General features: G+C 35.4%; 1 protein-coding gene across 1 annotated transcript; it reads right to left on the reverse strand.

The window, feature by feature from the left end:
• Positions 1–12,053: 12,053 nt before the first annotated feature.
• LOC110860545 (tereporin-Ca1) lies at positions 12,054–13,578 on the reverse strand. The gene is made up of 3 exons (XM_022109604.2): positions 13,240–13,578; positions 13,026–13,149; positions 12,054–12,942 (listed from the first exon to the last, which is right to left on the reverse strand). Exons 1-3 carry the CDS (start codon positions 13,424–13,426, stop codon positions 12,570–12,572), a joined length of 684 nt encoding a protein of 227 aa, XP_021965296.1. The 5' UTR covers positions 13,427–13,578; the 3' UTR covers positions 12,054–12,569.
• Positions 13,579–15,548: the final 1,970 nt, after the last annotated feature.

A 15,548-nucleotide genomic window follows, 5' to 3' on the forward strand; every position in this document is an offset into this window, starting at 1 on the left:
ATAAGTCCATACACAAAGTGCTATTTAAGCACCACCCACACAATAAATAAGGCTTACTTACTTGTGAAACCTTGAAAAATAAAACGACCTAAACGAGGTCTGCAGTTTGTAAATAAATAAATCTGTTGATTTCCTAAATCTTTCCTTATCCAGTGTTTTGACTTGAAGTTCGTCTGGCTTGTTAAATACAGAAACCAAATGCTGCACTAGGTCCAGGAAATCTTAAAGATTGAGAAATCAGTATTATTGTAAAATCGCAATTCTATTCAATATGTAATTCAGCTTCTAATCAGTTTACTTATCATCGTCAATTTACAAAATCTAATAATTGCTTTTCATTAAACTGTGATATATGTATATAAGTTGATGCCTCAGTGTGTGCGTGCTAGTTATATTTTGAAGGATGTTAATGCATAATTAGTAAGTAAATAGTAATAGCAAGTAGTAATAAAAATATCGTATAGTTAATTAGTAGGATAGCTAGTAATTTTATGTGTAAAGTTGTAATTAGTTAGGCTCGGGGTGTTACAAAGGAGTAGCCTCGAGTTGGGAATTCGCTGCGAGTAGTCGTGCGGAGTGACCAGATCGAGGGTTGCCAAGCAGCGAGGGAGCCTGCAACCATCAAGTCAGCAGCGGTAGCGTAAGTAGTAGTACGAGATCTGGTTGTCCGGTCTTGGTTATGTGTTGTTGGTTGGTTGTCCACCCTCAATACAGATAGGTAGTATATTAGAGTGGGGGTTTCTCGTTGTTTGGGGAAATTATATCAGAAAAGGGCAGGTTTGTTTACTTTTCTCAGCTGAGGCAAGATTTCTAGTAGTAGTTCTGGTCAAACTTATCAAGTCATTATTCTCAGTAGTCAAAGCAGGGCTCGTCAGATCTTGTCTCCTCCAAAGCACTTCGTCACGTTAATTGGGGGTTTGAGTGGGAATAAATAAGGAGTTTAGTAATTGTAAAAGTGTGTCGTTGCGTCGAACTCATTTTAAGATATCTCGGGAGTTGTCAAATGCTTTTGTTCAGAAATGTAAATGTATTTCAATTTAGCGTGTTTTAGACTAATTCAATTAATCTCCTATCGTCTCAAGTTGCCTCATTCACAATCTGTCCATTCTTACATTTTGGACAGATCCATTTCTGTGCCGCATCATTACACTGCACAGAAACTCCACATACACACTTCTGTGCAATCTCGCCATCCGCACAGAAACTCCATTCATACACACTTCTGTGCAGTCTCGCTATCCGCACAGAAACTCTGCCGTTCAGTTTCTACCTTCACAAACCATCCACAAATTTCAAAACACTAACTTTCACACAATTGCTCGTTGGGAGCCAACATCCCTAACAGCTTTGTTGAGTTATTTCACCATCATAATAATTAATACTAAAAGCAGTAAGAACCCGGAAGTGCGTTGGATACGCAGAAAAGTGTCGTAATTAGGGTCGGGAAGGCATAATTCGTCACAAAACAAATTCGTCAGCAATTTTTTATCGGTGGTTAAATATTTCGGTTAAATATTTATACGAAATTAAAAAAAAAAGTTGTAAGCATATTAATTTCAATCGCACGATTATTAAGATTATTTATATTACAAAATGTTTATACATAAAATAAAATATTTTTCAGGTCACGAAAATTTATGGAAAATTAGTATGTAACTTATTACTAAACATTTCCGAAATATTGGCAGGATGGGAATATATTTAAACGACTTCCTAAACTTAGGTGAATTGCCGATTTCGTGGGTGTGTCACATCTTATCTGACTTATGAACCATCACGTCGTGCATAAACAGAACATCAATTCGTGCCTTATCAACTAAAGTTGTGATGCAAATTGGTAAACATGTTGAAAATCATACATATGATACTGAATTTAGACTCATGTTGGAAAAACAATTAGGTCCTCTTTCCAACCTCGATACGAAGATTTATAAAGTCATTAACTGAGCATTAACGTCATCACTCTCTCCCTACTCGTCCAGTAAATGAATATGCATAAAAATATTCTAATCCACAATCCAGGCCATGGCGTAGTTTAACATTTTACGTCGCTCACCATCAATAAAAATTATATTGGCTGGTCCAGATTAAGAGATTCTCATTCTCATTGACGTTGTTTTTCGTGGTGTGGTTGCATTTCGTTGGTAAACATTTTATTAGTGGGCACGTACTGGATCTCCAACAAATAAAGTGGTGGAGTTTAATGGGTAGAAGAAGCGTGTTTGTTCTCTACATTAGAAAATTCCGGAACATGATGAATTAAAACGGTATCAATTCACTATTCCAGATCGATTCCAGATTATTTTTCAACAACTTTTTCATCCCGAATTATCATCTTGTTTACGAAAGATGGCTATTTAATTTGAGTAGATTGAAGTATTATTATTGTCACAGAAGGCAAATTACTCATTGGAAGGAATAAAATAAATCATGAGTACTTTAACAATGCAATTTGAACAGTGTTTATGAGCATTTTTAGTATGTGCAGTTGTTGACCGATTGTTCCGACCATTGTTCTCACGTGGATGATGACGTATTTATGTATATCTTTCCCTTCTGTCGGCAGTATTTGATTCCCTTTGGGTTTGCCAAATGAGAGCTTAATTTCATTTCGGTTTTCATTTCACAAGTACAAAATAAATCTTGTTTTGGTCATGACGTAACTGATTCTCGTCTCTACTTGGACATCAAATCACGGATCAAGCCGTTACGTAAAGAAGGACAACACTTTTATGTTCTTTGTTCACACATGAATGCCTTCTTGATTGCAAAGGGCTATTATGCAGCTCTATTTTTAGTACCTCCGTAATTGTCTGGATAAACCACACATGGACAGAAATAGAAATATAGGCATACACCCACTGGTTCTAATTATCTAGGTAGGATTTTTTCACGATTTGCAATAAATTCTGCAATTCTGTTGGTCTGGTTATGTATACCACGAAGTTCAACAGAATCATAAAGCTGATGGAAATTTTCCATAAAATAATTGCACATGATTTTACCTCGTGATTTTGAAATTTTTTTTGTCGTAATAGTTAAAATCGAGACATCAAGTTTTTCGAGTGCAAAATAAATTCAAAAGTAATTTAATTTAAATGAACCTAACCCGGTCATGTAATTAATGCCATTTAGCAGATGTCACTCAATATCTGCTAAATATATGTCGGTATTTACCCCAGTATGTAATCAATAGATTCGATTGTCTTGAACTCTTATTTCATGTCACGCACGGCTATATAAAAACTTGATTTGCGTTTTAATACAAATCTTCGACTTTGCGGCTCAAGAAAATTATTATAATGCTTAATATTGTTTAATCAGATAAACCAAGATACATACATTTTAAAGGGGATTAGACGACACCATTTATAAAAACTTTAATCAATCAGTCAATCAGCATGGATGAATAAAAAATATTATAAAATTTTGGAATTGAACCGGTAATGAAGCATCCAGCACCAAATTTAAATTGCATGCAACAATGTAGCTACACAAGCAATGATGATTCATATATTAGAAATTTATCAAGTATTTTTTAAATTCATAAAAAAATTCGTAAAAAAATTGGAAGAATTTTGAACATTTAATTTCATCTTATATACGTCATTTTTTCACGTGTCCACTCGAAATCTGCGTACGACGCAGTCACACCAACATTTTAAAAAAGTGACCAATTAAAGTACACGCCTTAATTGCTACCCTCTAATTAATCCCAGAACTTTTGTGCATTACAATTTCTCCTCTAACTTCTTGTTCTTGGTGAGATTAACATTTCGAAAAACGGTTCAATTAGCTGGGAAGCCCATCCTCCAAATAATTATTTAATTGCGGATCATAATTCCTTAACTCTACCGATTATTTCTATTTTGGGAGGACGGCTCCTGTCCTGACCAAAATTTTCTCGATGATACGCACGCGAATTTATAAATTCCAATCCGTTATACTCTTACGGTTACCATGTTCACAAATTTAAAGGGTATGAAACACTCACAAACTCACACGAAGGAAATGAACAGTTTACATTCGACAAAAGTTTGAGTAGCTAAAACGGCGATATTAATTTTTGCCAAATGATTAGTTTTTGTAATAATTTAATAGATTTAGCTGATTCCAGTGATTAGATTAATTGATTAAACCAATCTTACACGTATCTAAGCGTAGAGAAAGTGCCATTATTTCAACTAATGACAAATTATTTGCATTTGAAACTGATGCACCTTGGTCGCTCAAGATTCGCAAAGTCATTAACCGAAAATTAATGCCATCATTCTCTCGTTCGTCCAGTAAATGAATATGCATAAAAATATAAAATAAATACTAATCCACAATCCCGGGCATGACAATTTAACAGTTTGCGTCGATCTCCATCAATAAAAATTATATTGGCTGGTCCAGATTAAGAGATTCGCATTGACGTTGTTTTTCGCGATGTGGTGCATTTCGTTGGTAAATATTTTATTAGTGGGCACGCACTGTAGTTTGTTCGCTGAATTACAAAATTCCAGAACATGATGAATTAAAACGGTATCGATTCCTTAATCCAGATCCCTGCCAGATTATTTTAAACTACTTTTCATCCCGAAATTACCTCGCGAATTATCATCTTGTTTACGAAAATTGTCCATTAATTTTCTGCAGACTGAAGTATTATTATTCTCCCATAAGGCAAATTGACAAGAATAAAATCGTTTTCATGAGGATTTTAACACTGCAATTTGAGCAGAATTTACGACCATTCTGAGCACACCAGTTGTTGTTGGATTGTTCAGACCATTGTTATGCAAATGATGACGCAGGTTGTGTCGATATTTGATTCCTTTTGGGTTTACCGAATTGCATTTCACTTTTTGTTAGTATTTTTGCATGCACGTTGGGTTTACCAACTGAGCTTAATTTCATTTCGGTTCTCACCCAATAAACCTGTTTGGTGCAATGTTTTGATCTGTTGGGATACCTCATTCTCGTCCATTTGTTGGATATCGAATCACGGAACATGCCATTACGTAGGAACGTCAAAGCTTTTATGCATTTGTTCACACATGATGTCCTCCTGATTACACGACGGGCCTATTATGCAGCTCTATTTTTACTACGTTCCTAATTGTCCGGATAAACCACATATGGACAGAAATAGATACAGAAATATAAAACATCGACAAATTCGAGGTATGAAGTGAAACTGTTAATGATTGAGAGCAAATCCTGAAATTATGCTGGTCTGGTTATATATACATATACCAAGTTCAACAGGATCATAAAGTGCAGCGTACTTTTCGTCAAAATATATAACTCCATATGATTTTAAATACCTCGTAATTGTTAAATGGTTGATTGGATTGAGAATAATTTTTATAATATGTCGAAAATAGCTAATTACGCGATTTTTGTCATCAATCATTTACGCTTAGAGTAAATCGAGTAAAAAATATTGTATGCAAAATTTTGAATCGTATGTAATGACTCGACGTCTAAAATAAATTGTTAAGAGAGTTTTCAGCTCTGAATAAATCTCAGATTTTTCCCTCCTTGAAAAAAAAACTTCATTTGGGAGAAAGATATACATAAATAGAAACATTTTATGCACACTTTCTGGTTATTTCCAGCAAATTTCGTGCGATTTGTTGGGCAAACGTGCAAAAGCATTTTGTCTAAATGTATGCTATACAATTTTGTAATGTAATGTCTTTACGCCAAAAACAAATAAGGATTTAGTTTATATAGAGAAAAAACAATTCGATTTTTTGTTGGATCAAGTGTAAGTAAGAATTAGGTAATAAAAGTTAAAAGGATTTTAAACAACATTTAATTTCTATTCGTATACGTCACAGTTGCACGTGTCCATCCACTCGAAATCTGCATACTTAAGACGCAATCACACCAGCATTTTAAAAAAGTGACCAATTAAGGTACACGCCTTAATTGCTACACACTAATTAGTCCCAGACTTTTTTGTATATTTCAATTTCTCCTCGTACTTCTTGTTCTTGGTGAGATTAACATTTCGAAAAACGGTTCAATTAGCAGGAAAGCCCATCCTCCAAATAATTATTTAATTGCGGATCATAATTCCTCAACTCTACCAATTATTTCTATTTTGGGAGGACGACGCCTGACCAAAATTCGTCTCGAAGGTACGAAACACGCGAATTTAAATTCCCATCCGTTAAACTCTTACGGTTTAAATGTTTAAAATTTGAAGATTTTGAGATGAAGCACAACACACTCGCATGAATGAAATGGAAAATTAGTTTTTAATAAAATTTTGAATATGTGAAGTGCCGGTAGTAATTTGCTGTGAATGATTTATTAATAAATTACAGAGGGGTGGGACAGAAGAAGGAGCCACTTTGCCTAAATTTATTCCGGCCTTATTATTCGTTTGTGAAGTTTGGTAATTGGTTCAGTGTGAAGCCCTTTAGTTTATCTAACGAGCCTCAGTCGATTTTTCCAACCAGTCATGACCTTTGACACAATTTTCAGAGTGATTCTGCACCACTCGTCCTGAACACTTTTCCAAAGTGCATCAAAACGCACGCGTTTTCCTTTCAAGAAGGCTCTGTTTTAAGTACTCGAATCCAAAAAAAACATCGGATTGATATCAGAGGAACTAACGAGAGTTTCCAAAGTAGGAATAATTGTTATACCCAAACTTTTTTTAAAATCCTTCGTGTAGGCTGATATTTTGTGAGAAATAAGTTGGGATGAGAGCATGATCTCGGGATTTCCTACGAGTCACTTGCTGTAGGTCATTGTGAATGACTCTAGAAATGTTCTCTTACTAACGTTTAACATTTTCGCCATGCAACTTTTAGTTGGTGGATTTACCGTTTTGGCGAAAAATTGATTTTCCGGATAAACTTTTTGGTTCAAGCGGATCTTGGGTATCCTTTCCGTGGGGGTGGAGCTCTAACCGCTTTTTCCCTCCGCTTGATTCCAACGTTTTTAAGTACATTAGAAACGTACTTTCGATCGACGATAAATCCATTTGCAGCAAATTTTCTAACAATCGCTCTCTGGCTCAGTATGTCTTTGGAAAACACTTTTATGCGTGCCTCGCACTCTGGGGGGTGCTGCAGGGGCATTTTTAACCGTAGGGAAAATCTGAATAGTGCTAAATTTTCGTTAACTATCTGGGTATGACATATGCAAATTTTGAAAATGCCGCGACTGTGCATCACACGCCACCCCTAAAATTCAAGTGGCTCCTTCTTCTGTCCCACCCCTGTATTAATTGTTAGATTTCTACTATTGATGAAAGCCTTATTTGCAGTGGGAAATGCTGCCGTTCGTACCAAAAGAACATTGTTTTAATGGATTAGAATAATGAATATAAACCGTTATATATGCCTTGGAGAAAGTAGCAATTATAGATTTTAATACAACAATTTTTTGCAAATGATACTGTTTCATCTTGGTTCACACATTCAGAATTCACAAAATTATTAACTGAGGATTAGCAATACTCTCTTACTCGAACAGTAAATATGCACATTTCTATCTCCAATCCAACCCATGCACATAGAAATGTATTATTTTATGTCGTTCTCCATCAATAAAACTTATATTTGCTGGTCCAGATTAAGAGATTCGTATCTCGTTTGTGAGCATTTTATTAATGGGCACGTACTGGATCTCCAACAAATAAAGTGGTGCGTTTAGTGGATAGAAGAAGCTAATTTTGTACTTTACATTAGAAAATTCCAGAACATGCTGAATTAAAACGGTATCAATTCACTAATCCAGATCCATGACAGATTATTGGTCTTCAACCACTTTTCCATCCCGAAATTATCAAGCGAATTATCATCTTGTTTACGAAAGTTAGTAATTTAATTTCATCAGATTGAAGTATTATTATTCTTACAGAAGGCAAATTACTCATTGAAAATAATAAAATCGTTTTCATGAGGATTTTAACACTGCAATTTGAGCAGAATTTACGACCATTCTGAGCACACCAGTTGTTGTTGGATTGTTCAGACCATTGTTATGCAAATGATGACGCAGGTTGTGTCGATATTTGATTCCTTTTGGGTTTACCGAATTGCATTTCACTTTTTGTTAGTATTTTTACATGCACGTTGGGTTTGCCAACTGAACTTAATTTCATTTCATCTCGGTTCTCACCCAATAAACCTGTGTGGTGCAATATTTTGATCTGTTGTGATACCTCGTTCTCGTCCATTTGTTGGATATCAAATCACGAAACATGCCATTACATAAGGAACGTCAGAACTTGTATGCTCTTTGTTCACCCATGAATGCCCTTCTGATTGCAAAGGGCTATTATGCAGCTCTATTTTTAGTACCTTCCTAATTGTCCGGATAAACCACATATGGAAATAGAAATGTATCAATGGGAAGCATCGATAAATTTGAGTCATGAAATGAAACTGTTAATGAGTTATATAGAGTAATTTCTGAAATTCTGCTAGTCTGGTTATGTAGATGCACCAAGTTCAACATAAAGCGTAGCGAACTTTTCGCCAAAATAAATGCAAATGATTTTAAATTCCTTCGTAATTTTTGAATAGTTGGTTTCATTAATGTAATGTAATAATTTTGACATAATGATAATAATTTGATAGGACTCTTGGCCTATGACTGCTAAATATTCCAAAACCCGAACTTACTTATCACGTAATCTTCATCATCAAGTCATTTACACTTATGAAGCAGAATGCAAATCCAATAAAAAATATTTTATGCGTAATTTTTTATCGTAACAATTCGGCGCCTGAAATAAATTATGATGAAAGTTATTTTAACTTCGTAATAATTTACAGATGTTCGTTCAAGGTGTAATGTCAGTTATATCCAGAAGTAGGAGGGAAACTCGCATCTCGACTGGATTTTTCAGCTCTTGTAGAAGATAAAGCTAGCGCTGCAACCCGAGTCAAATTGCTGGCATAAGGGACATCGGCTCAGTCTGTAGCATAAGCACGCGGGTTCAAATCTCAGTAGAGGCTAGTTTACATTTTTGCAAGCCAGTTTTGACTAAAATGCTTTTAACTTTGCCATAAGAGGTCAAGTTCTACTAGTAGGATATTCAAACCGCACCGACAGCGTGTGGGGGTGTGGTCAGTATGAAAAAATGATGATATTGACCACTCCCCAATATCTTCCCGGGGGTGGTCCGGCTATGTTGCTAGTAGAACTTTACCCCCTATACAACGGTATAACATTGTGGTCAAAACTAGGTTGCAAAAAGTAAATTTATCTGTACCGTGCTGCGGTTTGAACCTGGAATACTTGCAGTCAAGCCGAGCCGATGTCCCCTACGCCAGTGTGTTTGACCCGAGTTGCAGCGCAAGCTTTATCTTCTACAAGAGCTGAAAAATCCAGTCGAGATGCGAGTTTTCCTCGTACTTCTGGATATAACTGACATTAATAACAGTACTTCATTTTTTTTTAGATAAGATATAGCTAATCTATTTATTTGTTTTTGCACATAAAATACACTTATTTCTGTACAGAGTAACAATGTCTGTAAAATACATGGTAATACACAGTACTTCATATTTGAGAAATATGTAAAGAAATAGAAATATTTATAAGCACACTTTCTACGTGAGATTTTTAATGATTTCTAGTAAATTTCGTGGGTTCGATTTGTTGTGCAAAAGTGCAAACGCGTTTTGTCGGGAAAGCAGTGGAAATTTTTGAACTTTTTTGGAAATTTTTAAAGTTTCCGAGAATTTTCGAGCAGTTTCAGGTTCCGTTTTTTACAGCCCGTTGGAATTTTCCGGGATTTTCTTCTCCCTGTTTCCCGGGAATAAAGTAAAAAAAAATCGAACCCACGGTAAATTTACAATTCTACACACCACCAAGTTCACAAGAAGCATTATTTTTCACCAGAAGAATTATAATGATTTTACTTCCCGTTTGTGTGTCATGCGTATGAAATTAGGGCAACATTATTTTCATGAAAATGGTTTTCGAACTCTCGTCCAAACGGGAAATGTATGCTATGCAATTTTGTAATGTCTTTACGCCAAAAACAAATTTCGTTTGAGTTTGAGTGGAGAAAAAGCAACTAGATTTTTTGTTGGATCAAGTGTAAGTAAGAAATTTTACAAATCTTTGCAAAATTTTGAACAATATTTAATTTCTATTCGCATACATCACTATTGAACGTGTCCATTCACTCGAAATGTGCATAATGCATTTTTTTCTAAATTCGTAGAAAATCTTTCTAAAATTTTGAAGAATTTTAACAATATTTTCCAACGACTCGAAATCTGCGCACGACGCAGTCACATGAACATTTAAAAAGTGACCAATTAAAGTACACGCCTTAATTGCTACCCTCTAATTAATCCCAGAACTTTTGTGCAGTACAATTTCTCCTCTAATTCCTTGTTCTTGGTGAGATTAACATTTCGAAAAACGGTTCAATTAGCAGGGAAGCCCATCCTCCAAATAATTATTTAATTGCGGATCATAATTCCTCAACATAACCAATTATTTCTATTTTGGGGGGACGATGGCAGACCAAAGTTCTCTCGGAGCTATGACGCACACGAATTTAAATTCCAATCAGTTAAGCTCTTACGGTTCAAAAAATTCAAGGTTATAAAACTCTTATTATAGTTTCCATGATCAAAAATCAAGATTATTTAACTCAACACACTCGCATTAACGAAATGCGAATTTACACTACACAAAATTTTGTGTAAGTCAAGTACCAGTATTAATTTTTAGTGAATAATAATATTGTTAATAATAATTTCATAGATTTATAGTTTGCAGGGCGTAAAAATTGTAGTTAATTCCAGTGATTATGATAAAGGATTAAAGTGTTAAGCGTAGTGGACAAAGTACCGATTACCTCAACCCGTAGAATTTAATGCCGAAAACTACATGGCTATTGTATGCCGAAAATTATTTACTCAAAATTAACAGAATCTCACTTTTCAAATTTATGTTCCCAATTTAAAAATTTAGACATGAAAATATATTAAGCTTTCATTAAATTATTAAATTGGCTGTTACTAAAAATACTTTAGTATTACCGGACAGAAAAATCTTCCACCTCTTGTCCACGTTTAAATTGCAAATGAAGTTAAAATAATTATTTCTGCCGTAATTGGTACCATTCCTCGGCCAGTTATTAGCACGACCAGAGAACACCACCACGGTAATTATTGGCTCGTCTTGTGTAACAATTTTAAAATAAGCTAATCACACAAGTACGAAACTCGTTAGGAAATTGATGACGCTGTTTCTGCTCAATATGCAATTCCGTCCTTCATTGACAGCCACATATCTCCTTTCAGTCTGGTCTGGCCGAGTGGGAGGAAGAATAAATCTTCAAATTGGACTCTGATCTTGACCACTAATTATATAGCCAAATACTTCGTCGAATCATCTCATTAAAGATTTTGACGGATAATCGGGAAGGTTAATTTGTATTATTTTTTATGACGACGATTATTGACCAGAGACAATTTTTGATCTGTGGTGTCGGAATATAATGAGGTAGTCGCGTTTTTATTTGTGTTACGACAAAAATTTTAGACTTTACGTAAATATTCTTTTGTAAATTGTTGGTAAAGTTTTTGTAAATTTTTGTTTTGTAAAACTTTAATACCTTAAATGAAATTTGTCTCACGTATTTTTCCTAAAATTTTAAGCAGGTGTGTTCAAGTGTTAATGTACATATATACTAGGCGGTGGTTTTGTTTTCGTGGTATCGATTTAATTAATTGTTCTAAAGAGTAATTTAGAATCTTGTAAAGTATTTTTGATGTTTTATCCTCTTTTTACCATTTAAAAGAATTAGACAACCACAAGATCAGAATATACTTTTCTACAAGTGTACATACGTCACATCATTATGTATTGCATAAATAAAGCCAGACTAAATAATTTCTAAATAGGAATTGTTGTAAGATTACGCAATTTCGTACTTAAAGAAATTGAGCCAATTACATTGCCAGTGTCGAATTTTATGACGATATGAAAGCAGCATGTTAATGGCTCGTCCATAATTAGCGTAAATAACTCGATGCAATTAAACCATTTAATTGTAACAAGAACAAGACCAATTACAGTTAAACAAATGAAGGCGTGTCCCCCCAATTTATTTAATTTCTTCACATAAATAACCTCAAATCAGTCTACGAATAAATTTACAAAACTATTACCTATTCAATAATAATTTCAGAATTACATGTACATATATAAATATTTTATTTATTAGAGTACGAAAATCTTATCCATTACACAAACATTTTTCTAGTATTAATTAAGTCTGAAATAAATTACTTATCTGTTCTGATGAATAATAAGTAAATTCTAGTAGATTGCCGATATATATTTTTTAAAAACTCGACAACTTTACAAACTTTGTCCACAATTCTTGCCAAACTTTAAGTTCGTTTTCGTTCTCATTGCTCGAGTCACAATCGATACGTATCACTGCGATCGACCCGGGCGTTCTACACCTAGTCGATCTGCTACCATTTCCGGTGGGATATGTGCCAGATCACGTCTTATTTGCCAGGCCAGGGTCAAAATACACAATATCAAGTGGTTTGTCATCTTCCGTTCCACTTTCCTTTTTAAGCTGTGGAAATGTTGAGCTTGACAATGGCTTTGCCCCTGTCGCTCATCGTCCCTCGGATTTGATAAGCCCCATCCGTCGTCCACATGGGGACGCCATCATTCGCTAAACTGTGGGCTCGACCTCCCCGCTGGTAAAAGTCGGCGTCCTGGTACATCCTGTCGAACAGGAGCGTGACCTCGTCCTCCTCTTCGTCCTCCGAGTGGGTGAAAAGGGCCGAGTTCTCCAAGTCGAAACCCGTCACGATCGCGGTTCCGAAGTGGTTTCGGTATTGTAGTTGGTTGTACGCGACGGAAAACATGACCGCGACGCGCCTCGGAGAGTCACCGATTTGGTAGGTCAGCACGCCAATAACGCCGTGGGGAGAGGATCTGTGGATACGATTGTAAAAAAGATGAGTAAGAAATTTTTCGGAAATATTGGAATATATTTCCAAGCAAAAGTTTGCACTCACGGATTTTTGGAGAAAACGCACGCCTCCCTCGTACCGGGTTGGATAACTGCGGGGAGTGGGTAGTACAAACCTCCATCGAAGCAGTGGAAATGCGGAAGTGTTAACGGAACGCTTAAATGATTTGCTGAAAAAATAAAGAAAAAATCTTCAGTAAAACAATTCGCAAAATGTGTATACTGCAAAAGTCTACACTTTTCTCAAATAAACCACTCACAGATCTGAATAGTGCACGTTCTGTTACTCCTGATCCCATTCGAGATAAGTTCGGCCGAACTTCCACCGAACATGGTGTGACCTGCGAAGGTGGTAGTGAGGAATGAGGGGGATTTCGTCACGGCCTGTTTTCTCCCCCGTGGTGGGGACACTTGCTCCGGAATCACGATGGGAAGCACAGTTTCCATTCTATTTTCTGTTTTTAGCACAACTTTTATTTTACTTTGGATTATTATTTGCAAGCAGATTTCGCACTTTTATTTGCAGTAAGGTTTTTATGCTTTATTGTAGCTTCAAGTTTGCTGATCGAGCGTCAAAGTCAGACTGAACTCTGCTCGCGTCCCGTCCTCGCTTAAATACGGATCATCTCCTCCCCACCATTGCACTGAACTGAGGAGTTATTGCAAATTCCATTTAGCAACTAATTTCGCATTCAGTTTGTTCGTGCTTTATTTTGGTCTTCGCCCTTATTATTATGCAGAACAATTAGAATTGTAACAGTAGCTCGAAGCAGCCTGATCTCTGACCATCCTGCAAATCATCACCATCGAAAGGACATGACTCCCCCATGATTCTTCATCTCGAGGAATAATAAGTAAGTGCAGAATTATGAGGGAAAGTGCTAATCAGTCCGAGTCTGAGCTAAACTTGGAGATAAGCGATGTTTTACATGTCAAAAAGCTGTAATAGTTCTAAGAACAGCGAAGAACAAACGATGTGCCAACAAAGTGCAGCTACACATTTAAATTTTAAAATATAAAGGCAAGCATGACTAAATCAGATAAATGAACAACCGTCCATTCGCTCAGGCCGAGACGAAGAATGCTTAAAAACAGGACAAAACTGCATTTTGTGAACTATCTCTGAATAAATTAGTGCAAAATAAATTTACCGAAATTAAAGTTAAATTTAACCTCTTTTATGTATTGTAATTCATACTTTTTTTTATATTTTTACTGATTTTTATGAACTTAATCGACGCACAAAAGGGCCACTAGCTTTTACCAAGTCATCGTTATTAATCGAAACTATGGATGCCCAGTTTCATCCAGTTTGATCTGAAAAATGTTCACAGTTCAGTTTCAGCAGCCTCGATCCACAGCCGAATACAAGTCCTCAATTAGTCTGAATTGAAGCGAATCACGAGATAATAGGGGACCAACGAGGGCTAAAATATCGTTCCAGTCTTGCAAATGTGTGTCCATGAATAAATACTGAATTATTCTAGAATGACAAACAAATAGCAAAGTCATTACGACATGATTCACAGAGGCGAAAACATTTTGCGAATATTTAGAAGCGTTCCAGCATTTGTTTATGTAGTGACACATGCATAATCAGTTGATTTACATATTTTTCCATGTTAAAAATGTGAATGATTAAATTGTACATAAAATGTCAACTGCTTCTACAAACGAACTATGTTTGCCAAATAACGTGTCTCATGCTGAATCCATGTTCTGGACAAATTTAGACATCACTCATCGTAAATCTTGCATAAACCAGAACTTAATCTTTACTGCCTCGTGGCGAGAAGAAATTTGGATAATCAATTCAACTCGAATTATTGCGAAGTATTTACGAGATGGTTTCAGTTTTAAGCGCAATCTTGTTTGCAATATTGCATAAGCTTGCGTTAGTGTAAATATTTTGCATAAGGTCAATTTTGTTTTTGTCTTTAGTTGAACTCAGAGTTATGATTAGTGCATCTTAATATTAGTATTAGTGAATCTTAATTTGTACAAGTTTAGTGTCGTTGAAAATATTTTTCAGTAAATTATATCCGTTTTTAAAATCTAGGTGGAATGTCTTTCGACAAAATTGGTTTGCAAGATGGGGATGGTATATTAATCAATTAGTATTCACTACAGAAGTGCAGATGAAATTGTAAAATTGTACTCTTTGCAATTGTATATATTGTACTCTTTTGTCCACTTTTTGTATTTTTTGCAAAATGCATTCGTACATTACTTACTTTAACATTCTTTAACATTCTTGCTTGGTGTCTCGCTTTTCTAAATACCCGAGTCCCGAAATTCCGTAACTTTCAACTTTAAAAACCCTTTATAGCTGATAAACATATTACGTAAAAAAATTGCATAAATAAACGTTTGAAATGTTTACACATTCCCATTTTAAATGAATTAATGCTACTTTCCTGCAGAACGAAACCCTATCTCGTCCTGACCTCAAAATCGCATCCGGATAATCCAGTTCGAACCCCTTGAGTGCAGTTGCATCTTCTTATGCATATTTAAATTCTAACCAAAACGGTAAATTTTCTCTTCTTCTGTACATAATTATTCTGTT

Source organism: Folsomia candida, unplaced genomic scaffold (assembly GCF_002217175.1).
Source record: "Folsomia candida strain VU population unplaced genomic scaffold, ASM221717v1 Fcan01_Sc033, whole genome shotgun sequence".
NCBI classification, from domain to species: domain Eukaryota; kingdom Metazoa; phylum Arthropoda; class Collembola; order Entomobryomorpha; family Isotomidae; genus Folsomia; species Folsomia candida.